Source organism: Danio rerio, chromosome 4 (genome assembly GCF_049306965.1).
Source record: "Danio rerio strain Tuebingen ecotype United States chromosome 4, GRCz12tu, whole genome shotgun sequence".
NCBI classification, from domain to species: Eukaryota; Metazoa; Chordata; class Actinopteri; order Cypriniformes; family Danionidae; genus Danio; species Danio rerio.
In genome coordinates this window covers 72,047,501-72,074,717 of record NC_133179.1, presented here as the reverse complement: position 1 = coordinate 72,074,717, position 27,217 = coordinate 72,047,501, and the positions used below count along the sequence as shown (strand labels likewise).

Here is a 27,217-nt window from a genome sequence, read left to right as displayed (position 1 = left end):
TTATAGAAGACTACAGCATTCAGTCATTTCTTTATATTATTATTAGAGGTTGGCCGTTGTATCAGTTTTGCGGATTAATCGTAGAACTATCGGTTATTTTTCCAGTTTTATCCATTACTGGAGTGGCTAAGAGAGGTTTGTTCTGATTAATCATAGTGAGAGCCAAGATATCAATAGTGAGAGTGACCTCTAAAGGTGAAAAATCACTGACAGCACGTCCATGTGTTTTGACACCTTAATTTACCACGTTTTCAGTACTGTTTTGTGTGTGTACTTAAGTTCAGTACTACTTTACATGGAGTTTCGTGTGTATTATTTATTTTAAAGCTATTTTAAGAACTATCGGTTAATTAAACGGTTATCGTCAAGTACGCTTCAACCTAGCTATTGGTTTGTATGAGCTTTTGAGCATGTAGTCTACATCACTCGCTGACCAGGTGAACACTGAGACTCTTATTTCAGTATATCGATGTACTTATGACTGAAATGGACTATTGAGTAGGGGGCGGGGCTTTCTTTCTGCGCATCATTCCCTTATAGCAAACTAACGATATTCTTAGCGTGGCTAAGAATATCGATATCTTAAAAAAATCCAATATCAATCAACCTCTAATTACTGTTGTTGTTGTTGTTTTACCATAGCAAATATAGATTTACCACATAAGATAGGGATTCAAGCACTTTACTATATAATCGTTAAAAAACACTGTAGTATTTAATATAAATTATTATATATTTTAGCAAATTATCTGGACCGTTTTATTAAATGTGAGGTACTTAATAAATATGTATAATATCTATAATATTATAAAATAAATATGAGAAAATTTATATAAACGAAACGAAAAAGTACTTACACTAACGAAGTAAACGTCTGCAGCCTTATAATCGTTTGTAACAATGTTATATGTGCAGGACATCTTCAACGCTGTGATCAAGCAGAACCCATTCCTGGTGCACCAACTGCCCTGCTACTGGAACGTCCAGCTGTCTGACCACACCCGCTCTGAGAAGTGCTACAAGGACGTGTCCGACCTCAAGGTGATGACACTGTAAAGCGAACGCAAAGACGGACTCGCATCTATTCTAGATGAAAAATAACAGCTTTACCTTCATGAGTGTCAGGACTAAAACATCATGTACACGGGGTTATGTTCGATATAAGGGTTGTTATCACAGAATAAAGCCGGACAGGTTTATCGGCGCAAAGCGGAGCACTTTTGTATAAGACTGAAGGACTTTAATCTGGCAAAGCAACCACCGTGACATACTTTATACCGTTTATTATTTGGCTTTACTTGCACATAAACATTAACTGAGCCATAATGTTTTATTAATGAAATGTTAAGCTGACAGAAACTAAAACAGCTGATGGAGTATACACTAACCTGCGCATTATTCAGACACAAGATGGCGCCAAACAGTCAAAAACACAACAGAAACTAAAACAGCTGATGGAGTATACACTAACCTGCGCATGAGTCAGACACTAGATGGCGCCAAATAGTCAAAAACGCAAAGCTAATGAATTAAACTGGCTTAATGGAGTATACACTAACCAACGCATTATTAATTTACAAGATGGCGACAAACAGTTGAAAACATTGGCAGACAAGCAGACAGACTAACGCTCAAGATGATCGGAAGTTTTTGGATATGTTATTCACTAGTTGTTTTCTGGGAATAACAGACCTTGGAATGTGAATACTGACCAATCAGAATAGAGTATTTGAACCGTGTAATAACGTTCTCGAGTTTCAGGCCTGTATGTATTTGATTCAAAGTTTAGCAAAAAGATAACAAATTTGAAACGTTTGCACTATTTAAAGTAGCTGTTTACTATTTAAATTAATTTAAAATTGACATTTATCCCAGTTATTTCAAAGCTGATTTTTCAGCATCCTTCGCCTGTCACATAACCCTTCGTAAATCGTGACACTATTCTGATTCGCTTCTCAAGAAGCATTATTATGATTATTATTATGTTGAAAAAAAGCTGAGTTGAATTTTTATTTATAAATACCTTTGCTGTCATTTTAATAAATTTAAAGCAGCCTTGCTAAATTAAATGATTGATTTCAATAATGTCTTTAGCAAAATATATATATATAAATGTCGGCGCAATAGCCTCGTGGTTAGCGCACCGACGTATGGTGCAGTAGCACGTCAGTGCGTCGCGAGTTCGAATCCCGAATCAAGGAAATTTCCCTACCCTACCCCCACTCTCTCCCACTTTACTCTGTGTCTCAATACTGTCCTATCTAAAAAAGGCCAAAAAATAAATAAATAAATAAATAAATAAATAAATAATAATAATATAATAATTATATATATATATATATATATATATATATATATATATATATATATATATATATATATATATATATACACCACACCATTTAAAAGCTTGGAGTTTATATGTGTGTGTGTGTATGTATATATATATATATATATATATATATATATATATATATATATATATATAAACTGTATATTTATATATATACATATACTCCAAGCTTTTAAATGGTGTGGTGTTTAACCTTGCAAATGCTTTTTATCTCAGATAAATGCTGATAACTGGTCAATTAAAATACTAAACTGGTAATAAATGTGGATAATAATAATAATTATAAATAATTCTCGAACGGGAAATCTAAATATTATAATGATTTCTGAAAGATCATGTGACTGGAGTAATGATACTCAGCTTTGAAATGACAGGAATAAACGACATTTTAAAACGTATTCAAATGGAAAACAGCACATTTTTTAAGTTTTTATTTTAATAATTGCAGGTTTGGTGAGCAGAAAAAGTCAGTTTGAGCCTTTAAATAATTTTAATTCATATATAAATCTTCAATTCTGATTTTTTCTGCATTTGATTGCGCAGGTGATCCACTGGAACTCTCCGAAGAAGCTGCGCGTGAAGAACAAACACGTGGAGTTTTTCAGGAATCTCTATCTGACCTTCCTGGAGTACGATGGAAATCTGCTGAGGCGAGAGCTCTTCGGCTGTCCCAGTGAAACCGACCACAACTCGGAGAACGTCAGTTTTACCTTAACGCTCACAGTTTGTTGACAGTAGGGATGCAATGACCTTTCGACAATTTACCGAACGTTTTTACATTTTCGAAAATTATTGACTGACAATGGCTAGCAGTAGCTTTGCTACGCTATCATGGCAATGCCGGCAATACGACGCCTTTAGGCTGGTGGTTCTTTTATTGCCTTTATTTTAAAACAAATGAGTATAATCTTAAGTTAAATCTCTTACAAAATTATATAATTTATTAAAAAAACAAATAATTACGAAGCGTTTTCAGTTTTGGCTTTCAGCGTCCTGAAGTTTTGGTTTTGCATCACGATTGCCAGATTTGAAGGTCTCGTGAAATTAAAGTCTTTCATATGTTTCATATGTCTTTTTTTGACGTCCCCTCATACTTCACTTTCTCATCAAATTTTCTGACCAATCAGATGCTCTTTTATGTCTGACATGCCCCGCCCCCTTCAAGACTCTTTTCATTTGCTTGTAAATTGATGCGCTTGAGCTCAACCACTCTCACCGGCAGAGCTGTGAGAAAAACTAAACACTCGTGGCTGTTTTTTTAAAAGGGGAGGAGCTACTATATGCCCCACCCTCTGTTCATGTTTCAGTTGAGATTGTCAAACATTGAATATAAAATTGCTCATTTCTGTTACTTTAAACGACAACAACAACAAAGCTGCTGAAAAAATGCTTGTTTCCCTAATATATCTGCAGCTCCAGAAGACTCTGTCGGAGCTGGATGAAGATGACCCGTGTTATGAATTTCGCCGTGAACGATTCACCGTTCATCGCACACATGTTTATTTCCTACACTACGAGTATGAACCCACTGTGGATAACACCGACGTGACGCTGGTGGCCCAGCTTTCTATGGACAGGTAAGAATGAAAAAATTCAAACTCACTTTCTTACCAAAGACATCATTAACTTGGATATCAATGTTCTGGAGGACTTTTAATTATTATCATGAATTCCGTACAAGTTAAGCGCGCTCAAGTGTTTGATTAAATAACAGATTATAACTTTTTTAGGCATGTAAAAATGCTTTTTTTGTATTGTTTCTCGTCCAAATGCCTACAAATTTTCACATCAAGAAGCATTAAGAGCTAAAAATTATTGAATTGTCAGTAATAATAATCAAAATTAAGTGAGGTTTTCCTTAAAACAAGCAACCCTGCCGAAAAATCCAGCTTAAACCAGCCTAGGCTGGTTGGCTGGTTTTAGCTGGTCGACCAGTCTGGTTTTAGAGGGGTTTTGGCCACTTCCAGCCTGGTCTTAGCTGGTCAGGCTGGAAAATGACCGGCCAAATCCAGCTAAAACCAGCTTGACCAGCCTGGTTTAAGCTGGATATAGCTGGTTTTGGCTGGACTCCCAGCTTGGCTAGGCTGGTCAAGCTGGTTTTAGCTGGTCATCTCCCAGCCTGACCAGCTAAGACCAGGCTGGAAATGGCTGGAAACCAGCCTGGAAGTGGCCAAAACCCCTCTAAAACCAGCCTGGTCGACCAGCTAAAACCAGCCAACCAGCCTAGGCTGGTTCAAACTGGATTTTTCAGCAGGGAAAATAATCCTACATTAAAGCAAATCAAGATTATTCTGCTTGTTTTACGGAAAAACTCACCTAATTTTGATTATTATTGTGGGAAAACAAGTTGATATTATTTTGCTTGAAAATGCTTCTTGATTTATTAATTTGTAGATATTTGGACTAGAAACAAGACAAAAACTTTAGACGCGTCTTGTGCAAAAAAAAATCGCGCTATTCATGTGTAAATAAATCCGTTAACGTTTTGAGTTTACTCGCTTCAATTACGCATAAAATTTGCATCATTCGCACCCTAAATTCACTTCACAAATGACATGGATTCACGTGATGGGCAGGGCTTCTGTCTGCACGGTGACTCTAGTTTCATTGCTAAATGGTTAACATGGTTTTTATTGAGAGAGTAGCTGTGCTTTATGTGCTTCAGGAAGGCTGAAAAACAGCGTAGATTCGTTCGGCGCCGTGTCTAGATCCTTTCAAAGGTGCAGCAGCAGCTCTGTGAGAGTCCAGTTTGATAAACTGTTGCCCAGTGTCGGCAAGTGGATTTCCCCTCGAGACTCCCAACATCAGGCACTATATCATAATTATGCCCATACTAGAGCAAGCTCCTGATTGGTTAATGTAGCACGGATGTCTGCTAACGTTCAGAATCATGAGATTTTAGCGTGTCGAACTCGCAAAATGCTCAATTCGCGCCGCTATGACTAAATATGCTGAACCAGGACGATTGCAGAAACGCTAGTGTGAGTAAGTGATGAGGAAACTATCACGTTAAAGCTAAACAGACTAAACAAACGATTTCAGTTTGATTGCAAACTGTTGCAAAAATTTAAGCGATTTCATTTGTGGTCTTAAACTTATAGTATCAAGGCTTTGACACACCAAGCCAAACAACCAGCACCGATGAAACCCAACTGTGTTGTCCCCTCGCATCGGCTCACATCTGATTCTGCCAGGACCAAAAAGCTGTGCGTGAACACACCAAACAGACAGACTCATGCTATGATTGGTTGCTGAATAACCTCTCTTTCCAATTCTGCATGCGGAATCGGGCCAACTCCACGAAAGGCGACGTATGGAACACGCCAAACCAACGAAGTGGCAGACTGTAGGCTTGGTGTGTCCCAACCTTAACGCAGTGTTTGTTTTGTGTCAGACTGCAGATGCTGGAGGCCATCTGTAAACACTGGGAAGGACCCATCAGTTTGGCGCTCTACCTCTCAGACGCTGAAGCGCAGCAGTTCCTGCGGTACGCTCAGGGCTCCGAGGTCCTGATGAGCAGGAGCAACGTGGGATACCACATCGTCTACAAAGAGGGCCAGTTCTACCCTGTTAACCTGCTGCGCAATGTTGCTATGGGGCAGGTCAACACTCCCTACATGTTCCTGTCGGATATCGACTTCCTGCCTATGTATGGACTCTATGAGTACCTCAGGTGAGACAAAAGCAGCCTTGGCCCATTTTGGTTTCGTTTTACCTTAGTTACTCGGTCCCACTGGAAATCTGCGCATGCAGAAATCTGCTGATTTTTAGCCCATCATTGAGTCTTCATTTACTTGTGTAAATGTGTGTATATTTATTCAGTTTTTAAATTAATTTCGGTGATACTATTGACTAATATGAAAATGTTTATATGATTTATTTACAATACAGTTTTTAGAGTCATATTTTCTGTCTTTTAGTAGAGATAGCATATGAGAGACTTGCTTTGGTTACCGAATAAGTGGATCTGATTGGATTTGCATTGTAAACATTAAATAAAAGTTAAAGGCATTATTTTTTATTTCATTTATACATTTTTTGTTATGATGCTGTGCAGAAATAGCAAAAAAATGACTTCAGATTCTGTCTGGCCCTAGTTTTTACTCACAAACTTGTGTTTACAGCCGTGTACAGTGTTAGTATTGGTAAACTAGTACTATCAGAGTACATCAAAACCCACTGTTTACATGATGTCATCATTCTTTGCTTGTTTTCAAACTATTTCATAACTGTAACAAGAGGCATTTCAATCATAACTTAATGTTCAAAGAGCTCTCGCAACATTATTTATCAACATGAAGCTCTTTTTGGATTCTCGGAAACTATAGAAATTAAAAATGTAAAACAGGAAATACGCTGGGACCACTGTGTTTCGTTTACATCCATCAAAATGGTCTATAGGTAATATTAATAAACTACTAGGCCACTAGGTGTCACTGTAGAGACGAGTTTCAAATCGAAGCTTCGACACATTTGCCTCAACTGTTTCAGTGTTTCATGAAGCCTCGCTTTGCCCATCACTAGGCAAACGCTTTGTATTGCTCACTTAGAGTTGTCAAGACTCAGCAGAGTATGTGTGAACGAGGTGTTTTTAAAGTCCTGGTAATCAGTCCATCATGAGCTTCCAGCTCTGTATGTGTAATCAGGGGGAATCAGGGACTGTTGTGTGAGTGCAAAGACCTCTGGGAGTTTTATTTCATATAGTGCCAGATGTGTAGTTCTTCAGCAATCTGCACAGGCTGGATAGCATTGTGACAAATAGCCAATTATTTAGCTTGTTTTAAGGAAAACTCAACACATATTTTAACATTATTTCTGAAAACAATACATCAAATTCTGCTCGTCTAGAAAATGCTTCTTGATTTTAGAATTTTTTGACATCTGGATTAAAAATGAGATAAACTCGAAATATAAACGTAAGAAAAAATTTTTTTTGTTGTGCAGGTGGAGAAAAACTTTTATTTTCAACTATTTTTTTTCACCATTTTAACAAAACATCTTTAAAAAAAAAAACGTTTCACGATTAAATCCATCTTATTTCTGTTTCAGGAAATCTGTGTTCCAGCTTGATATGGGAAACACTAAGAAGGCTTTGGTGGTTCCGGCGTTTGAAACGCTTCGCTATCGGCTCTCCTTCCCCAAATCTAAAGCAGAGCTCCTGTCGCAGCTGGACATGGGCACCCTGTTCACATTCAGGTCAAAAACTGCAGATCTACGAGACTTGAGTCTGTTTATTTCTGTTATTTGATTAAACAAAGTAATATGGGACCAGTCATACGAGTCAGTTTTTGGAAAATAATATGTCAATTTCGCATAGGAGTCTACAAACTTCTCTATAGTAGTCCATTTTAATATGGTGATATCATTGGCCCATAAACAGTTTTCGTTTACATCCATCAAAATGGTCTATAGGTAATATTAACAAACTGTTTCCTTGCTGGAGCTATTCCAGAGCAATACATAAAAAATGGCCACTAGGTGTCACTGTAGAGACACATTTCAAATCATTTCGAAGCTTCAACACATTTGCCTCAACTGTTTCAGTGTTTCATGAAGCCTCGCTTTGCCCATCACTAGGCTTGGCAAGGCAAACGCTCTGTAATGCTCACTTAGAGTTGTCAGGACTCAGCAGAGTATGTGTGAACGAGATTGAACAAACCAATATGGGACCAGTCATACGAGTCAGTTTTTGGAAATTAATGTCAATTTCTCTTAGAGTCTACAAACTTCTCTATAGTAGTCTATTTCAATATGGTGATATCATTGGCACATGAACAGTTCCTGTAACGAGGCGATTCAGTCGTAACTAATATCGACACAGCTGACATATATTTATTTTCAATATGTGGACATTTTTGGATATGAAAAACTAAAACAGGAAATACATTAGGACCATTATAGACTATTCAATGCGGTCATTTCATCGGCCCATGAACAATTCCTGGTGGTTATGAAACTACGATTCAACTGCGATTCAATCATAACGTAATGTTAAAACAGCTCTCATAACATCATTAGACAAAGGAAAAAGGAAATCTTTTTTAAATGGCCGAATTTGTATCAAAAGTAAATCTATTTTAGATTTCGATCTTATTTTATGCGTTATTTATTACTGTCGATGTCTTCAGTTGTTATAGATCTAGTAATATTTATGAATTGTTATCCGTTTAGTTTGCCGTGACATAGATAAAGAAGCTGAAGTAACAGTAAGCTCCTAATTCCTCTCTCATTTATTGATCGTTTTCTCGTCCACAGATATCACGTGTGGACGAAAGGTCACGCTCCGACAGACTTCGCCAAATGGAGAACTGCCACGACACCGTACCGCGTTCAGTGGGAAGCGGACTTTGAGCCGTACGTGATGGTGAGGCGGGAAAGCCCAGAGTACGACCGCCGCTTCGTGGGCTTCGGCTGGAATAAAGTAGCGCACATCATGGAGCTGGACGCTCAGGTAACACTTGCATTTCAATTGGATGTTGAAGTCTTTAGTTTCCACATTAGTATTGCAGACGCCACTCCGGAGGTCTTCTCAAAAGTTGTTAGTATGAATAAAACCGAGAGAAACAAAGAGTTTGCCTTTAGCTGTGCTAACTTCTTAGTTGACTTTAATTGTTACGGATGTAAATTGTATTAAAAAAGCAACTTTAATTGTTAGTAAAATTATAACTTTTTTCATTCCACTCTCTGGTATTCTCAGTAACGTTTCGATGGTTCGATGAATTACTTAGATTAGTGGTTCTCAAACTGTGGTAGGGCCTACTCCTAGTGGTACGTGGAGGAATCACTGAGTAACGAAACCAAAAAATTTATACACATTTAATCATTTGGTGCATACGATAACACCAATGTCATCAGCAGTGGCTGCTCTCTAATCAATCAAATCAATTGGCGCAGAACTAGAAAAAGAGGTGCGTGGTGTTCGCAGAGCAGATACTGTACGAGCTAGAGCAATGGTCGCCATCCCTCGGGCCACATTCCGGCACCAATCAATTGGTACCCGGCCGCACAAAAAATCATTCATTATTTCATAATAATTTTTATTCATAATCTGAGTCGGAACGATCATTTATTTTGAAAAAACTTTTATTTTGAAAAATGACCGTATTCTTTTGTTACGTCTCGGTCACTTGAGTGCCTAAATTTAACCCACAGGCTAGCAAAATGAGTAAGAACTGCAGCACGACGCGCTTGCGTATTCCAGGTGTCCCCAGTTGAAAGCAACTTCACGTAACAAGAACGACTGATCAGCTTCATATTTCGTTGAATGAATATGACTTTGCCTCGTTTTCGAACTGTGCAGTGCTGCAGCTGCTTAATTTGGCCAACTACGCTACTTTATTTTAACACTGGTCATTATGGTGGTACTTGGAGAGACAATTTTTTTTCTGAGTTGGTACTTGGTGAAAAAAGTTCGAGAACCACTGATTGGATGATTTATTTACTACTACTTAAAATGGATAGTTCACCCAAAAACGCAATGACTGAACGGCTGTGTATTGTGCACGAGCACTGCTGATGATATTGTAATATTTAATAATATTGTGATATTCAAGATTTGTTAAGTCATACGGCTACTGATAATTCAAAACAGCGACCATTGGTCTCTCCTCCAAAAAATCTCTGTAGTCGTCTTGACAACAAACGCTGCATACGAAACCGCATACTTCCATACTGTATAGTACGCTAAAATCAGTATGCGAGCCGAGTAGTATGTCCGTCATAGAATTGGAAAATCAGTATGCGAGAAGTACCCGGGTGACTTACTATTTCCGGCGAGATTCTGAAGTGCGCATCTCATGCACGCTGCGCTGTCCCATAATGCCCCGCGAGAGAATTCATGAATGGAAGTTAAGCGACGCAACTGACGCTGGTAGGGCACGTGACCATGACAAAATGGTGGATGTAGTACGTCCGAATTCCATTCATACTTTTCACATTCATACTGTATAGAGCGTACTTTTCTAGCGCTCGAGTAGTTCGTTTAAATTCAAATGCAGTACCTACTGAGTAGTCGGCGGTTTCGGATGCAGCCAAACACTCAAGTCACCTCAGGAGTAACCCCGCCTCTGCTTTCAATCGATTGGAGAATAAAAAAGACGCAACTGATGTAATTCATTTTGTCTGTACGGAGTTGACTTCTTTCAACTGCAGGCACACAGAGCGCACCAACAAAAATGGGAGGTGCAGCAGGCGGTTAAAATATGCGCAAAACACTCACGCCCATTAGAAATCTATTCAAAAAAGGCGCCTCTCAACACACAAAGCGTGTTCGGTGTGAACAAGGCCTAAGTGTCAAATAATTTTATTGCTGCGTCATTATTTAATTACTTTTTTATAATTACATTTCGGAGCTTTTACCGTTAATTTATGGGACAGTAGAGAAACGCACTAATCACTACGCCATTGGTGACGACATTTGATTTTATCGACAGATTCATTTTGCACGACTATAGCTAGGGTTTGGTCAAGAACGATAATATTAACACTTTTATAATAATAATAATGACACAATAATAATGGCCTCATGACAATCATGTTTATGACAGGTTTATGACAAGGTATGTTGATAATGTCAAGTTCTCATAATAAAGACATCTCGAACAATGTCATCGTTGCATTTAAAATGGCATAGCTGAGCGAATGACGCTTAAAGGTCCCATGAAATTAAAATAAAATTTTAGATGTTAGTATCAGTATTGTTAGTGTTTAGGATATCTAGAAGCTAGTGCGGACCAAAACCGTAACAATGTTCACGTTTAGAAGATATAAACCTGATATATACATGTAAGGCGTCTAGTTTGTCACGTCCGCCTAGATTGACCAACAATTTTTTTTCACGTCACCTCGTACTTTAGTTTGTCATCAAATATTCTGACCAATCAGATGCTCTTTAGTGTCTGACATGCCCCGCCCCCTTTCGATTTGCTTGAGCTCAACCACTCTCACTGGCAGAATGGTTATAAAGCAAAATGTTATTGGCTGTTTTATGAAAAGGGGAGGGGCTACACTATGTCCCGCCCTCTCTTCGTGTTTCGTTTACGTCAAACATCCAATAAAAATGCACATTTCAAAAGCACTTCACGGGACCTTTAATGGCGTTTGTCTTCAGCATGTATAATATGCTCATGAACACCCTTCAAGTAAAGCATTACCATTGATGTTTCAGCTAACAGCGTTGTGTATTTTCAGGAGTATGAGTTCGTGGTTCTGCCCAATGCCTACATGATCCACATGCCGCACGCGCCCAGTTTCGACATCACCAAGTTTCGCTCGAACAAACAGTACCGCGCTTGCCTGAAGACGCTGAAGGAGGAGTTTCAGCAGAACATGTCTAGACGCTACGGCTTCGCTGCGCTCAAATACATGACAGTGGACAACAACAGCTAGCCGAGCGCTCGGACCTGAAAACCAATGAAGCGTCTGCGGTTGAGCTGCTCACGGAGCAGCGTGAGACAGCCCAAACTGAGACTGCAGGGTCAACAGGAGGCACGGCTCGTGATCATCCATTCATTCAGGGATCTGAGGACACGTTTATAGCAGCGCCGCAGAGAACTTACACTGCTGAGTAGAAGTCACTGATGAACTTTTGGGAGAAGGTGAGCGTTCTGAATACATGATGATGGTGGAAACAACACTGATGCCATTTAGATTAAAGCCTTGAATCTGTTAGAGATGTGGCGAAAAATCCCAGGAGAATCGCTGCTGCGTTCATTTTTTTAGAGTGCATCGCCATTCTCTCTAGAATAAATTCTAGATGCTGGTTTTGAACAGCAGATGGCACTCTAGGCTAGTTATAAAAGCAGATGGCGCTCTAGGCTAGTTTTTAACAGCAGATGGCGCTCTAGACTAGTTTTTAACAGCAGATGGCGCTCTAGGCTAGTTTTTAACAGCAGATAGCGCTCTAGGCTAGTTATAACAGCAGATGGCTCTCTAGACTAGTTTTGAACGACAGATGGCACTCTAGACTAGTTTTTAACAGCAGATGGCGCTCTTGGCTTGTTTTGAACACCAAATGGTGCTCCAGGCTAGCTATGATGCTCTAGGCTTGTTTTGAACAGCAGATGGCGCTCTAGACTAGTTATAACAGCAGATGGTGCTCTAGGCTAGTTTTGAAAAGCAGATGGCGCTCTAGACTAGTTATAACAAAAGATGGTGCTCTAGACTGGTTATAATAGCAGATGGAGCGTTAGGTTAGTTTTCAACAACAGCTGCGCTCTAGGCTAGTTATAAAAGCAGATGGCGCTCTAGGCTAGATTTGAACAGCAGAGGGCGCTCTAGGCTTGTTTTGAGCAGCAGATGGCGCTCTAGGCTTGTTTTGAACAGCAGATGGCGCTCTAGACTAGTTATAACAGCAGATGGCGCTCTAGGCTTGTTTTGAACAGCAGATGGCGCTCTAGACTAGTTATAACAGCAGATGGCGCTCTGGGCTACTTTTGAACAGCAGATAGTGATCTGGGCTCATTTTTAACAGCAGATGGTGCTCCAGGCTAGTTTTGACGCTCTAGGCTTGTTTTGAACAGCAGACAGCGCTCTAGGCTAGTTTTGAATAGCAGAGGGCGCTCTAGGCTTGTTTTCAACGACAGATGTCGCTCTAGGCTTGTATTGAACAGCAGATGGCACTCTAGGCTTGTTTTTAATAGCACATTGAGCGTTAGGTTAGTTTTCAACAACAGATGCGCTCTAGGCTACTTAAAAAAGCAGATGGCGCTCTAGGCTAGTTTTGAACAGCAGACGCACTCTAGGCTAGTTCTGAACAGCAGATGGCGCTCTAGGCTAGTTTTGAACAGCAGACAGAACTCTAGGCTTGTTTTGAACAGCAGATGGCGCTCTAGGCTTGTATTGAACAGCAGATGGCACTCTAGGCTTGTATTGAACAGCAGATGGCACTCTAGGCTTGTTTTTAATAGCACATTGAGCGTTAGGTTAGTTTTCAACAACAGATGCGCTCTAGGCTAGTTAAAAAAGCAGATGGCGCTCTAGGCTAGTTTTGAACAGCAGACGCACTCTAGGCTAGTTCTGAACAGCAGATGGCGCTCTAGGCTAATTTTGAACAGCAGATGGCGCTCTAGGCTTGTTTTGAACAGCAGATGGCGCTCTAGGCTTGTTTTGAACAGCAGATGGTGCTCTAGGCTTGTTTTGAACAGCAGATGGCGCTCTAGGCTTGTTTTTAACAGTACATGGAGTGTTAGGTTAGTTTTCAACAACAGATGCGCTCTAGGCTAGTTATAAAAGCAGATGGCGCTCTAGGCTAGTTTTGAGCAGCAGACAGAACTCTAGGCTAGTTTTGATCAGCAGATGGCACTCTAGGCTAGTTTTGAACGGCAGATGTCGCTCTAGGCTTGTTTTGAACAGCAGACAGCGCTCTAGGCTAGTTTTGATCGGCAGATGGCGCTCTAGGCTTGTTTTGAACTGCAGACAACGCTCTAGGCTAGTTTTGATCGGCAGATGGCACTCTAGGCTAGTTTGTAATAGGAAGGGGCGTTCTTGTGCTTTCATCGAGTTATGCTAGTTAACTTATGTCTCATAATTGACGTAAACATCGTAAATGGTATATTATTGTAATGGTTATTGTAGGTTCAAGTGGTATTCGTAAGGAATTAGATGCAAGCCGAGTACCACTGTTTTCTAAAGCAAACAGCGCCACCTGCTGTTAAACTAAGCTCAGAATCGATTCAAGAGAGAACAGCGATGCATTTTGAAGATCTCAGAATCGATTACTCAGCGATTTCTCACCTCAGCTCTAGAATCTGTCTACTGCCTGTCAACCTCTCGCTCTGCCTGTCTCTCTGCTTCTGTCTGTTTTTAATCTCCCCTATTATTGTCTGCTGAACAATCTTTCAATGTTTTGATTTGTATCCTGGCCCTTTTTGTCTTTGTGCAGCAGTATTTGTCTGTTTGACAATCTAACTATATCTCTATATAGTGTCTTCAACACACATCTGTCTGTATTCTCTTTTTACCAAGTCGTCTAACAGTATTTTTCTATCATTGTCTCTCTCTTTATATTTCACTGCCTCTGCCTGTTTCCCTCTGTCTATCTCTGTCACATCTGGCTGTCTAAATTTAGTTTAAAGTATACCGGGGTCTTAAGGGAACGTTCACACATTGCGAAAACATCTTAACTTTTCCACAAGCACCTTGCGAGTCATGTGACTAAAACTAACCAATCAGCTTTATACTTTGATAATAAACATTTCAGTAATAACCACCGACTAATTACCTCAGACAAACGCAGCCCACGTAAACACTGCAGTGCTTTTTCATTTTCTCTATAAATAAAACTTGTATCAGAGCTGCAGCAGGGGTTTGTCAGTGTGTTATCGCGCCGCACGACTGCAAAGCGTATTAAAATTGGTGAAAGAAACGTTACGCAATATTGTGTTTAGATGCGATGTGTGAACGGCACCTTACGTCACTTTTCCACTGCATGGTTCAGTACGGCTCACTTTTTGGAGGCTTTTCCACTACGAGATACCAAATCCTCTATATTTAAATAATTAGCATTAGCAATATAATTAGCATTAGCAATAACTAGCTCATTTCATTGTTGAACCATCACTTTATAAACAAAAACACGCATGCAAATCATAAATACTACGACCGTGGCTCATTATTGAGGTCTTGCGAAATGAAACGATCAATCTTTGCAACAAACTGAACGTTATTTACAACTCTGCCTTTTTACAGCGATAATCAATCCCAGTCCTTTGCCAAAACTCCCTTTCACTAAACGTTGGTTTTGTTAGAATACAAGACTCCACGGAATATTCCACTATGATTTTCGGTTTGAATGGAACATGTTTCATTCACATGACATTTTAGTGTGTGACGTAAACTTATATTGCATTTACGAATGTATATTATATCACGCATCTCTCCTGACCTTGAAAATACAATGAATACAAAATCGTAGAAATCGAGATCGTGATCTTTAACGATTAATCGTGCAATTTTGGCCAGTAGAAGAGGTCCATAGATTTGTAGTTGGTAGCGAATGGGACGACCCAGAATGGAAATGTTTTTCAGGAAGTCACGTTAGTAGAAGCGTCGCAACTATATTGATAATCCCACCCACTGTAAGCGCTAATGAACTGCGATGGAAACTGAACCGAAGCGAGCCGTACGGTGCATTGGAAAGCAGCTTTCTGCCTATATGTCTGTTCTAGCTTGATCTCACAAGGAACATAACTCAAAAGTGGCTAATTCGTTTAAATTCATACGACTTTATATGTACGAAAGCGTACAATTTTTAAAAGTAGGCGTGTCCCGAACACCACCCCAAAAGCCAGACTTCATTAGGGGATGAGCTAATCACGCTAAAATGTCGTACAAATTAATACTAATTAGCCACTAAAATAAAAAGTTACGAATTTGTCGTGAGATTTCATTGATCTGTTCTTTTCTTTCCAACAATCTGTATATATATATATATATATATATTTGTATCTGTCTGTCTTGTTCTCTGGATTCAAGGTTTTAATCTCAGTGTTGCAGAGGTTGTTGTGAAGTAGTTGTAAACACGTTCATTTTCAGTGCAGATGTGAACAGTGTTATAAACAGGGATCTTCATTTATCGGACTGGCAATAATACGTAACGAGAGGCCAAAGTGAACACTTCATCGACATGTTGAAGATGGTTATTCAAAGCGACAGTTCACCCACAAATGAAAATGTCCTCATCATTTACTCGCACTCCAGTGGTTTACGAGTTTCGTTTTCCAAAACAAGATTAAAATACTATTGTAGTCAATGTCCAGCATTCCTCAGAATATCTCCATTTGTGTTCAGCAGAAGAAGGAAAATGTTGAACAGGCGGAGGATGAGTAAACGATGACAGAATTTAAATTTTTGGGTGAACTGAAGAGTCACTGACCGTCGTTCTCCACTAGAGGGCAGCATCACACTAACTATCTTATGCATTTGATTACTGGCTTAATTAACAGACTCATCGTCAAGAGTGTGATGGCTACTCTCAGCTTATCAGCAAAGCAACATGTCCGACTCAGGCTGATGATATTTTTGCCTTTTCTCGCCACTCTGACAGGAGACGTCTATGTGTTAGTTTGTTTGCCATGCGTTTCTAAAACGTTTCCTGTCGTAGACTGACGTTTATTCCGTTTCTGATTGTGACTTCTTTTGTGAACTCGCGAAATGTTTGTACACAATAATTAGACGCTTTATTCTGTGAGGGGCTTTTTAGTTGGGTGTCCTGTGTGTGCATCACTAAGCCTGCGAGATCATCTTCATCAGCTGACCTCACCAGACAGGACTGCGGCTTTGCCGTCTTATTTTATTAGCCCAGATCATGCTAATGTCCTATAGAGCACCTTTTCGGCAAAGCTAAGCTATCATATTTTGAAGAAGTGTTTTGTTTACATTTACGCTTGGAGTGTGTTTTGAGTCAAATGTGATGTGGGGTTCGTTCTTCGTGCGTCGTTAAAACGAAATCGTTGATAGCTGGCTAATCTCTGGCCAATTTGATTTGTTCAAAGGTGATTTGGAGATTATTACGTGCACTCAAGTTTGTTGTATTCTTTCAAGTCTCAAAATCAGAATCCGCAATGCTGTGATTGGCTGGAACCAAGACAATATCTTATTGTTATTCAATTAGCAGCCATGTGAGCAAAACGACAAACTTTGTAATATCGTTAAACGAAACGTTTTATTTATGTAAGCACTTTCCAACGTTTATTGTAGGCTGTACGGGCTTTACAAGAGGAATAGGTATTTATGTATTTAGTTTGTTACCTTTAAAGTCGATTTTTCTTTGCGTAATTATTTACGTTTGGCTATTTAATTTAGTTTTGCGTCAAAAAAAAAAACGTTTTGATATTTGAGAAATGTCTTCAAATAACCCCATATGAGCTTAATTGTGTAAGTATTTCTTCACAAAAATGTCGTTAAGAATATCGGCCGTACTTATTATCATTCGCTCTCAGAAATCGTTCTAAAGCTGGGGCTCTTCCTTTTCAGCGTTTGCGATTGTATCTAAAATCTTGTATCTATATCGATGCCTTAAAAGTACAGTGGGCACAGAAAGCGTTTAGACCTCCTTCATTTTTTCACTCGTTGTTATATTGCAACTTCATTTCATTCCTTATTCATGTCCACACAGCAGCCCATGTTGACGGAAAAACACAGAATTGTTGACATTTTTACAGATTTATCAAAAAAGAAACGTAAGTATTCAGACCCTTCAGGCTCGCATATTTAACTCGGGTACTGTTCTGGGATGAAGGTTTACCTCTCAACAAGATAATGACCCTGAGAACACAGCTACAATAACGAAGGAGTGGCTTCACAACAACTCCGTGACTGCTCTTGAATGGCCCAGCCAAAGCCCTGATCTAAACCCAATCGAGCTTTACCATCCAATCTGACAGATCTGGAGAGGATCCCCATATCCTGGTGTGAAAAATCTGTTTCATCTTTTCCAAAAAGACTCACGACTGTTAGATCAAAAGGCTGCTTCTGCTAAATACTGAACAGAGGATATGAATACTTAGCACCATGTGATATTTCAGTTTGTCTGTTTTAATAAATCTGCAGAAATGTCAACAGTTCTGTGTTTTTTTTTTTTTGTCAATATGGGGTGCTGTGTGCACATTGATGAGTAAAGAAATGATTTTAGGAAATTGCTGCAATATAACAAAGAGTGAAACATTTAAGGGGGTCTGAATACTTCCCGCACCCTCTGTATATATCAGTAGCTAAAGTGTACATGTCAGTCACTAAATGGTACACAAATCTTCTGTTTTGAAAAGGTTCCACAGCCCGACAGTTTCGCAGAGTGTAGATTACATTGTTTTTAATAATTTTTTTTTTGTTTAAAAACTCACATTTGTTTTTTTACTAAAATAATTTTATAATATATTTATTTTCGCCGATTGAATACAGAAAATATCAGTTGTTGGTACAGATTTTTAATATCGCCTTTGTTTTTTAAATAATTCAATCTAATCCTGTTTACATGAAATAAGCTGCTACCGAGCAGGGGTGCATTACCGAAAACCATCGTTAGCTGACTAAGGTTGCAAGTTCCATCGTTACAAACGTAGTTTGTTAATTTGGTGTTTCCCAAATCCGTCGTTCCAACGAACATTCGCAAACTTGTACGATTGCAACCAGACCTCTAGAGCTGTAGTTAGAAGCAAAGCTCCTGGCTGTGTTCTATTTCCAGTTATCCCCCTATGCCCTATTCGTTTCAAACATTCTAACATTTAAACTCTGAATTATTTAAAATAAAAAAAAGCCATTAAGGTCATCTCTCTTAGGTGAAATTTGCTTTCAAAGTATTTTTACAGTTCAGTTTTAGCGATCTTCATATTCACAATTGTGCTCCCTTCGTAGTGCACTTTGAAAACTTTGATGTCATTTTGAACAGCCGTGGCTCATGACGAAAGCTTTAGGTGATCTATGGAAAGCGGAATTTACGTTACGTCTCTAAAGCTCGTGAAAACAAAAATATATAGGTTACATTATAGGTTTTAATTTATAATAGCTTGAGCTATTTGTATATGAACTGTATTGGGCCCATGCTAGAACATTTCTGCCGTGGTTTGAATGCGTCAGTTTTAAAAGTAGACTACTAAAATAGACTACTTACAGTTATATATTTTTTATTTCTTAACACCTATATAAATTAAAACCATTAACGTGACGATTTGTATATGAGATTAGAATACCTGTTCGCTGAGCGATTTTATGTGTATTGTTCTCAATAATATTAGTAAAGGAAACACAGGCCCTATATGTGTGTTGTTTGCATATATTTTAGTTAATATGGAAAATGAATGATTGTTTTTACCAAAACAAATTTTTTTTTTTTAAATGTGTGTGCGTGTAAAATAATATAATTTGCGCATAATTTAAATAATTTAAATTATGGGTTCTTCTCTAAAAAAGTTGTTACCACCCGGTTTAGATCATCATTTTGGGTGTTTTTCGTTATAACTAACGTGGTTTAAACGATGGATCTTCGACAGAGAAACTATGGGTTTTGGGAAACACTCGTCACTACATCGCTCTTCTCCCAAACGATGCATCGTACTATGATAGTTCAGCCGCCAGGAAACCTAAGTTTGAGCTCACAGACCTGTGGCCTTGTTGACAACTCCAGAGTGAGATTTGAAGAACGAAACGTCAAATTTTCGAACATCAGATCCAGCTATCGGAGTAATCCACGCACGAAGAACGAACCCCTGATGAAAATAATCTGTGAAAGGAACCCAATGAATGTGTGCTGCTCATAATCAAGAGTCTATTATAGACAACCTGGGCTAGTTGTCACAGACGTCTGTTTTTGTACTAGTAAATATTTCTCAGAGTGAGTTTTGTATTTTATTTTTTGTCCATAAACCTGGAGAAAGATGTTCGCTAGTACTGTCCAAGGAGTTGTTTGGATCCAGTTTTTAAACTTGCATGAAACGCAAATTACATTGTATTTACAATTTACGACGTTTATTTTGTTTTTTGCTAGCTCGCGTTTGTTTTTGTAATCTTCAACCTAAATCTGAGCATTTGCTTCTGCATTTAGGAGGGCGGGGCTTCTGTCAGTTTGATGACAATATTCTTAGCCACGCCCCTCTTACCGTTAGTTTGCTATGAGAGAATGATGCTCAAAAAGAACGCCCCGCCCCCTACTCAGTATATTTCTTTTAATCTCGGAAGTACATCGACATACTGAAATCAAAGTCACGCAGACTTAAATGCCTTTTCAAGAGTATTGAATTGTAAAGATTTACACGTCAATTAAATGTGTATTATTAAAATTAAACATTTTTATTTATTTATTTTATGGGTGGTTTTGACTTTATTGGGATGTAACAGTATATAGACAGTAAGCGAAGTGTGATCAAAAGGGGGAGGGCGCAATTGACAAAGATCTGCGAGCCGGGACTTGAACTCGGGACTCAACACTAAATGCCAGCTACGTCGACACGAAAATATAGTATTTATTCATTTTTCTTTGGCTTAGTTCATTATTTATCAGAGGTTGCCACTGTGGAAGGAACCGACAACTATTCCAGCATATGTTTTACACAGCGGATGCCCTTCCAGATGCAACCCATCACCCACACACACTTATTCACACACACTACAGCCAATTTACCTCATTCAATTCGCCTATAGCGCGTGTGTTAGGACTGTGGGGGAAACCGGAGCACCACGCCACGCCAACACAGGGAGAGCATGCAAACTCCACATGGAAATGCCAACTGGCCAAGCCAGGACTCGAACCAGCGACCATCTTGCTACAGTGAGCCACAGTGTCGCCGGAAAATGCGATATCAAGTGACTGAAACTGCATCTTTCAGAAACTCCAGCCTGATCTCACGAGGAAACGTAAGCATTTTACGTTTTGTCAGTTTAGTGGCTATTTCGTACGAATTTGTACAAGTTCAGTCGAACGAAAATGTACGATTTTAAAAAGGAGGCGTGGCACCCAACCCCACCCCTAAACCCAACTGTCATTGGGTGACGAGAAAATTGTACGAATTAGATCGTACGAATTCATATGAATTAGCCACTAAAGCAAAAAGTTACGAATTGCCGTGAAATTGCGTTGGAAACTAAAGCCGGAGGTTTTGATTAGTGACATAAGCATGTGTGCTGATTTCTCCTTTCTGATTGGCCGACACGGCTTCATTCTAATGTGGGCTTCGCTGCAGAACATCAGTCACTAGCTCTGGTTTACTCACGGGATGTTTCTCATCTCACAGGAACTTTCAGCTCGAGTCGAGCAGTCGAACTTCAGTTCAACTCAAGTCAAACTTATTAAATACACATTAAAAACTCAATTAAACCCTGTTCATACTTAAGACGCCGTGTTAACAATTCTGGACACTTGATTCACATTTGTCTTGCGGTTGCCAGTTTGCACATTAGCATTGTCTTTGTAACTTAGTCGCGCAAATACTTTATCTGCATTCGATGCGACCCTAGCATGTTCATGTTGAAGTACATACATGTCTAAACAAAGGCAAGGAGAATTATACTCGTTTACCTGTGGACATGGCCTAAAAATACAGCATTTCATTTAAATTACGAGGAAATAACTGTGACAACTAGCCCCAGGCTCCTGTATTTTCTGTTCGTAGGCGGTAAAACCAGCATATGAGACGATTCATGCGTCATGACCTTTTCTGAAGTCGAATCGTTTGAAGGATATTCGGTTCCAACCATCCAGTTTGCTGTTCATTCAGCTGGAAGCCGTCCGTTCGGCAGTACTGTACTGAATAAAGTGCTGAAATGTTCTGACGTGCTGTGTTTTTCTGTAAACGCACACTTCACACAGATATTTTGAGCATTCATCGAGTTCATATTCAAAATATTTTTGAGGTTGAGCTGTATGTGCACATGAGCCGACTGACTTATGTTGGTTTAATATGAATATAAACAGCCACTCGTCCAGAATAACAGTGGTAAACTGTAAATAAATGCGTTTCATATAGTCATCATTTTCACATGTCTCTTAAAAAGCACTCCAAATAGGTTATTTTACAGCCTAATAGGCCAAAAAGACTTAAAGTTGACCATTTTTGAATACATTCAGCTAATCTATTTCTGGCGGGAGCACTTTTTAGCTTAGCTTAGCATAAATCATTGAATTGGATTAGATCATTAGCATCTAGCTCAAAAAAAAAAAAAGTTTTTTTTAAAGCTGGGCTCTTCTGTACTTTGTTTACTAAGACTGACGGAAAATGAAAAGTTGTTATTTTATGTTTTTAATGCTCTTACGCAGTGATTTTATCTAGCTGGGGACTATTTTCTGGCACTTCATAATATCACTGCACGCCTGCTGCAGCCATGGTATAGCAACAAAGTTTCTCCAGAAAGCGTTCCTGTTAACCCTCTGGGATTCTCGTGTGTTTTACCCTTCTATCTTGCCATGTCCCATGAATATTTTTTCCATATCCTGTATAAACAGTTAAAGTTTCTCCTTTTTCTGCTTTAAATATTTCCCAAATGATGTTGAACAGATTCAGGAAATGTTCACAGTATGTCTGATAATATTTTTTCTTCTGGAGAAAGTCTTATTTGTTTTATTTCGGCTAGAATAAAAGCAGTTTTTAATTTTTTAAGCACTATTTTAAGGTCAATATTATTAGCTCCTTTCAGCTGTATATTTTTTTATATTTTTTATTTTTTTATATTTTTCTGTATGTTGAGTTTTTTTTTTTCAGGGTTTCCAATACCCAAAACTTTCCCCAGACAGGTTTAGGGAAAAATCTCAATTAAATAATAATCCTTATTGAAAAATTTATAATAATAATAATAATAATAATAATAATAATGTTAAAATAAATACATTTAAATTAAATTTAAAAAATTCTAATCAAGCACCAGTTACCATTCCACAACTTCAGACTTGTTTTTTTTTTTATTCAGATTTTTCACAAAAGCACCTTCTCAGATATCACAAAATTCAGAGGGTTTTTTCTTATTTTCGAGCTTTTCAAGAGCCAAACATGTTAAGTTTCTCAACCAAAAGTCCAATGGAGGGGCGATTTAACATGTTTCCAAGATAAAGCAATACAACGCCTTGCTTGATTTAAACATAAACCAATCAATTCTCTTGCTTTAGTAGAAAAATGTCTTCATACATATTCAATAAACATAATCCAGGACATAAAGCAATTGAAATGGAAATAAATTGTGACTTACAGGTGAAGTCAGAACTATTCGCCCCCTTGGAATTATTATATCTTGTTTAAACGTTTCCCAAATGATGTTGAACAGATTCAGGAAACGTTCACAGTATGTCTGATAATATTTGTTCTTCTGGAGAAAGTCTGATTTGTTTTATTTCGGCTAGAATAAAAGCAGTTTTTAATTTTTTAAACATCATTTTAAGGTTAATATTATTAGCCCCTTTAAGCTATTTTTTTTCAATAGTCTACAGAACAAACCATCATTATACAACTTGAAATTGGAGAAAAAATAAACAGGGGGGCGAATAATTCTTCCCTGTACACCTCCACCCAAACTGTTTGTACCACCAACACTCCTACACACAATGAAAAAATGTCCCGCCTATCTGCGTTTAAAACAAGGATCAGGGATGGTTGAATTTATTTCATCTTACAGCAGTAATATAAGTCCTCATTACCTATTATATTGTAGCTACTTTATATTTTTAATCCTTTTATGAAGGGTGGCATTAAACATTATCAAAGGGCAGATCCTCGTTATACACATATGTAGAGGACGCCTCTTACTCTTAAATGTGAATGTGGCTGGTATCCCTCATTTTTACACCCTGATATTGACAGGTCGGCAGAATGAGCTGATAGTTCCTAGCCTAAAAATGAATATATTTCAGTATCTTAGTGCACAATGTAAATAAAGAAGCATCAAGCTTTAATTGGGGAAATTATCTAAACATTTTTTTTTTTTAGCAAGATGCTAACGGTCTAATCCAAATCAATGATTTATGCTAAGCTAAGCTAAAAGTGCTCCCGCCAGACCCGGAGATCGGCTGAATGGATTCAATAATGCTTAAACTGTAGAGCTGTGTGATGGGTTGCAGCTGGAAGGGCATCTGCTGCGTAAAACATGTGCTGGATAAGTTGGCGGTTTATTCCACTGTGGCGACCCCGGATTAATAAAGGGACTAAGCTGAAAATAAAATGAATGAATAAAGAGCTGTAAAATGACTGAAAATGAGTGTTCATGTAAAGCAAGGCTGCTTGGCTGCCACTTTGGTGATATTTTTGAACAAATAGGAAACATGCAGGTTTTCTCTTCAAATGCACCTCCAGACGCTTTCTGGGAAAACATGCAATTGCAGATAATGAAAAAGGACCACTAAGATCCTCAGTCAATAACATAAAGCTTACAATATGTAATTACTAGCACTATTTAATTACTAGCGTGTTATCCCTGCTAAAAAATCCAGCTTAGACCAGCCTAGGCTGGTTGGCTGGTTTTAGCTGGTTGACCAGGCTGGTTTTAAAGGGGTTTTGGCCATTTTCAGGCTGGTTTCCAGCCATTTCCAGCCTGGTCTTAGCTGGTCAGGCTGGAAAATGACCAGCCAAATCCAGTTAAAACCAGCTTGACCAGCCTGGTTTAAGCTGGAGATAGCTGGTTTTGGCTGGACTCCCAGCCTGGCTAGGCTCGTCAAGCTGGTTTTAGCTGGTCATCTCCCAGCCTGACCAGCTAAGACCAGGCTGGAAACCAGCCTGGAAATGGCCAAAACCCCTCTAAAACCAGGCTGGTCAACCAGCCAAAACCAGCTTAGGCTGGTTTAGGCTGGATTTTTCTGTCGGGATGCAATTATCAATTATTATTAATGTATACCAAACTCATTCAATGCATCAGTACATGCAGTGAACTATTATTGTAAAACCGTATTTAGATGAAAAATTATGTTAAGTGCGTGTTGTTTGAGATTGCTTGGACATTTGGATCACTATCCCTTTCTGATTTGTTCCCTATTTTATCTTTATTTACTTATTTAAAATAAAAAAAATTTGTCTTCATGAAAATTTAAAGTAATGCATCAATGGAAACATCACTGAACGCTGAAGAGGAGAAAAGCAAAAGACAATAACATGCAAATGATTCTCTTGTTTTTTTAAATAAGCCATATTTGCGTTAGAATTACTAGGAAAGTGTCCTTTAAAGGGAGTTTCTTTCTTCTGTTGAGCACAAAAGAAGATATTTAGAAAAATGTTTGAAACCGGAAACCATTAGCTGTGTTTCCATCCAAAGATGCAAGTTAGATTTATGCGAAAAACTGGAATATTGCATAAAACATTTGTGAATAAAGCAGCGTTTCTATCCAATGAGTCAAAGAGAACTAAATAGCCACAGATATATACACTAGATATCGCATAGGGACCCTGAACATGCGTCAATAGCGCCGCCACATTGGTACAGTGCTCCCAGGACAAACGTCATTCAACCGCACTAGTCAAGACAGTGTTATTACGTGAAGATGCGGGACTTTAGCGCTGTCTACGGGTGTAGTAACGAGCAAACAAAGAAAACAAAGCACAAACGCAGAACATTTCATAGTTAACATTAAGTTTTTTTTCTGTTTTTGTATGTTCTGAACTTTTGTGCTAATCAGGTAACGTTATTGATGATAACAGTCACTTACTGCATTCACTATAAGGCAAAGCAGCTCCTACTCGCACTAAACACTCTGCTTATGCTAGTTTTGTTGAATAAAATCAGCAAACAATGCAAAAGAAATATGACAACGAGATGCTGCTCTGCCAGAAACTTGTATTATTGTCGGCTAACGTTAGTGAAAGAGTCGTTCGGGGGATTCATTCACAAACGAATCGCTCCCTCCGTCAGTATGAGAAGTGAAAGCAGGAGAGGAGCTGTGTTTCAGGACATGATTAGATCAAATTTAACAGGAAGGGTGGATAGTACATTTCAGTACACACAAACACAAGCTTTTTGTCAGGAATGCCCGTGCGGTCACTGATCCATCAATGTAGAAAAGTGATGTAAAATTATAATTTTCGTAATTAGAAAAAAAAAATTACACACTAACATCCAGGAGAACTCCCGATCATAGATATGTGTGTATATGTGTATATCTCTGGCTTTGCATGGCCACAGTCCTCCACTGTACCTTGGTCGCGCATTCATTTCAAAGGAGCGCTACCCTGTAGCAAGATGGCGGCGCAATTGACGCATTCCGTACAATAGACCAGGCGACATCTAGTGTTTATATCTATGGGCATCAACGAGCTCAGACTGCAAGAAAACAGTTCCAGATATGATTTTTACTGAGGTAAAGTTGGGTTTATATTCGCACATGTGGTCATTTAATGGTCTCTATATTGTTTACCACGCTGATTTCTTTGAATATTGGGTGTGAAATAGCAATTCAAATCAACTTTAGCGCTATTTAATTGACCGTGAAGTTACTTTGCTAGTCATTGGCTGCTATATGATCTCTCTATTCAGAGATTGCAAATACTACTTTTCTGAAATGATATTATTAAGGAGAAAGTCTGAATGTGCGATTATAAAACCAACTTTACCTCAGTTTTCTTCTTTATTTCTAGTGTGAGCGCTTACAGTTTATTGCTGATGAATCAACAGAGATCAACAGGAGTCAGACTCCCTTGTTCTAAATACCCACAATGCATTGTCTGTACTCTATATGTCTTCTCTTGTGTAAAAAGTAAACTCTTAATAAAGGTTTAGAACCACTGTAGTGTGAGTAAATAGTGAGTAAATGTTTTTTTTTTTTGAGGTGAACTATCCCTTTAAGTGACGCTTACGGCATGACGTCATGTGCCGAGCACGGGCAGAGACGCAGAGGCAGCTGACGGAAGTGCCCGTGTTGTTGTGTGTCGAGAGCGGGTCTGCGGCGTTACCGTGAGATGAGCGGCGCTACCGTGTCATGAGCTCCGCGCGCATCATGGCAGCTCTACCGGGCCAGAGCGATGATTCCGCCGAGCCGGACGAGTCCCTGCAGCACATGCTGAAGGCCATCGCGGACGAGCGGAACCGCCTGAACGTCAGACAGGACCTCAGCGGACTGGGTCAGTGCGTTCAGCTGTAAACATTACAGCGGTGTCGCGGTCATCATTCATTTATACATTCAGCATATTATTATGTCATTTTTTCAACACAACCGTCAAACGGGAATCAGGCTGCGGTCAGCCGCTATTGTTTTAACCGGCTGTCCTCATGACATCACTATTCACGAGGCGCGACGCCCCGCGCATGGGATGATGTCATAGGTCTGTGTTTGTCTCCTCAGAGCGTCTGTCCGTCTATCTATCTGTTTATCTGTCTATCTGTTTATCTATCTATCTGTCTGTATGTTATTCTATCTATCTGTCTGTCTATCTGTTTATCTATCTGTCTGTATGTTTATCTATCTATCTA

The 27,217-nt window shown here is 38.9% G+C and overlaps 2 protein-coding genes across 8 annotated transcripts in view; both read left to right on the top strand.

Moving 5' to 3' along the window:
- The window catches only part of large1 (LARGE xylosyl- and glucuronyltransferase 1), a 51,879-nt gene extending 32,198 nt beyond the window's left edge, over window positions 1–19,681 (top strand). The window contains exons 9-17 of one of the 7 annotated variants that reach the window (XR_012401511.1): window positions 916–1,041; window positions 2,897–3,052; window positions 3,767–3,930; window positions 5,748–6,026; window positions 7,403–7,549; window positions 8,609–8,804; window positions 11,543–13,219; window positions 13,393–13,512; window positions 13,631–19,681. Coding sequence is in view for 2 of the 7 variants with exons in the window: in XM_005168584.6 (XP_005168641.1) it covers window positions 916–1,041; window positions 2,897–3,052; window positions 3,767–3,930; window positions 5,748–6,026; window positions 7,403–7,549; window positions 8,609–8,804; window positions 11,543–11,740 (1,266 nt within the window). In the remaining 5 variants the exon portion in view is untranslated. 7 annotated transcript variants of the gene reach the window in all.
- A 6,956-nt stretch (window positions 19,682–26,637) lies between these two features.
- Window positions 26,638–27,217, top strand: part of kiaa0930 — a 29,218-nt gene continuing 28,638 nt past the window's right edge. The window contains exon 1 of the mRNA NM_001327783.1: window positions 26,638–26,868. Within this exon, the coding sequence (NP_001314712.1) occupies window positions 26,727–26,868 (142 nt within the window). The 5' untranslated portion in view covers window positions 26,638–26,726. The remainder of the gene's footprint in view (window positions 26,869–27,217) is intronic.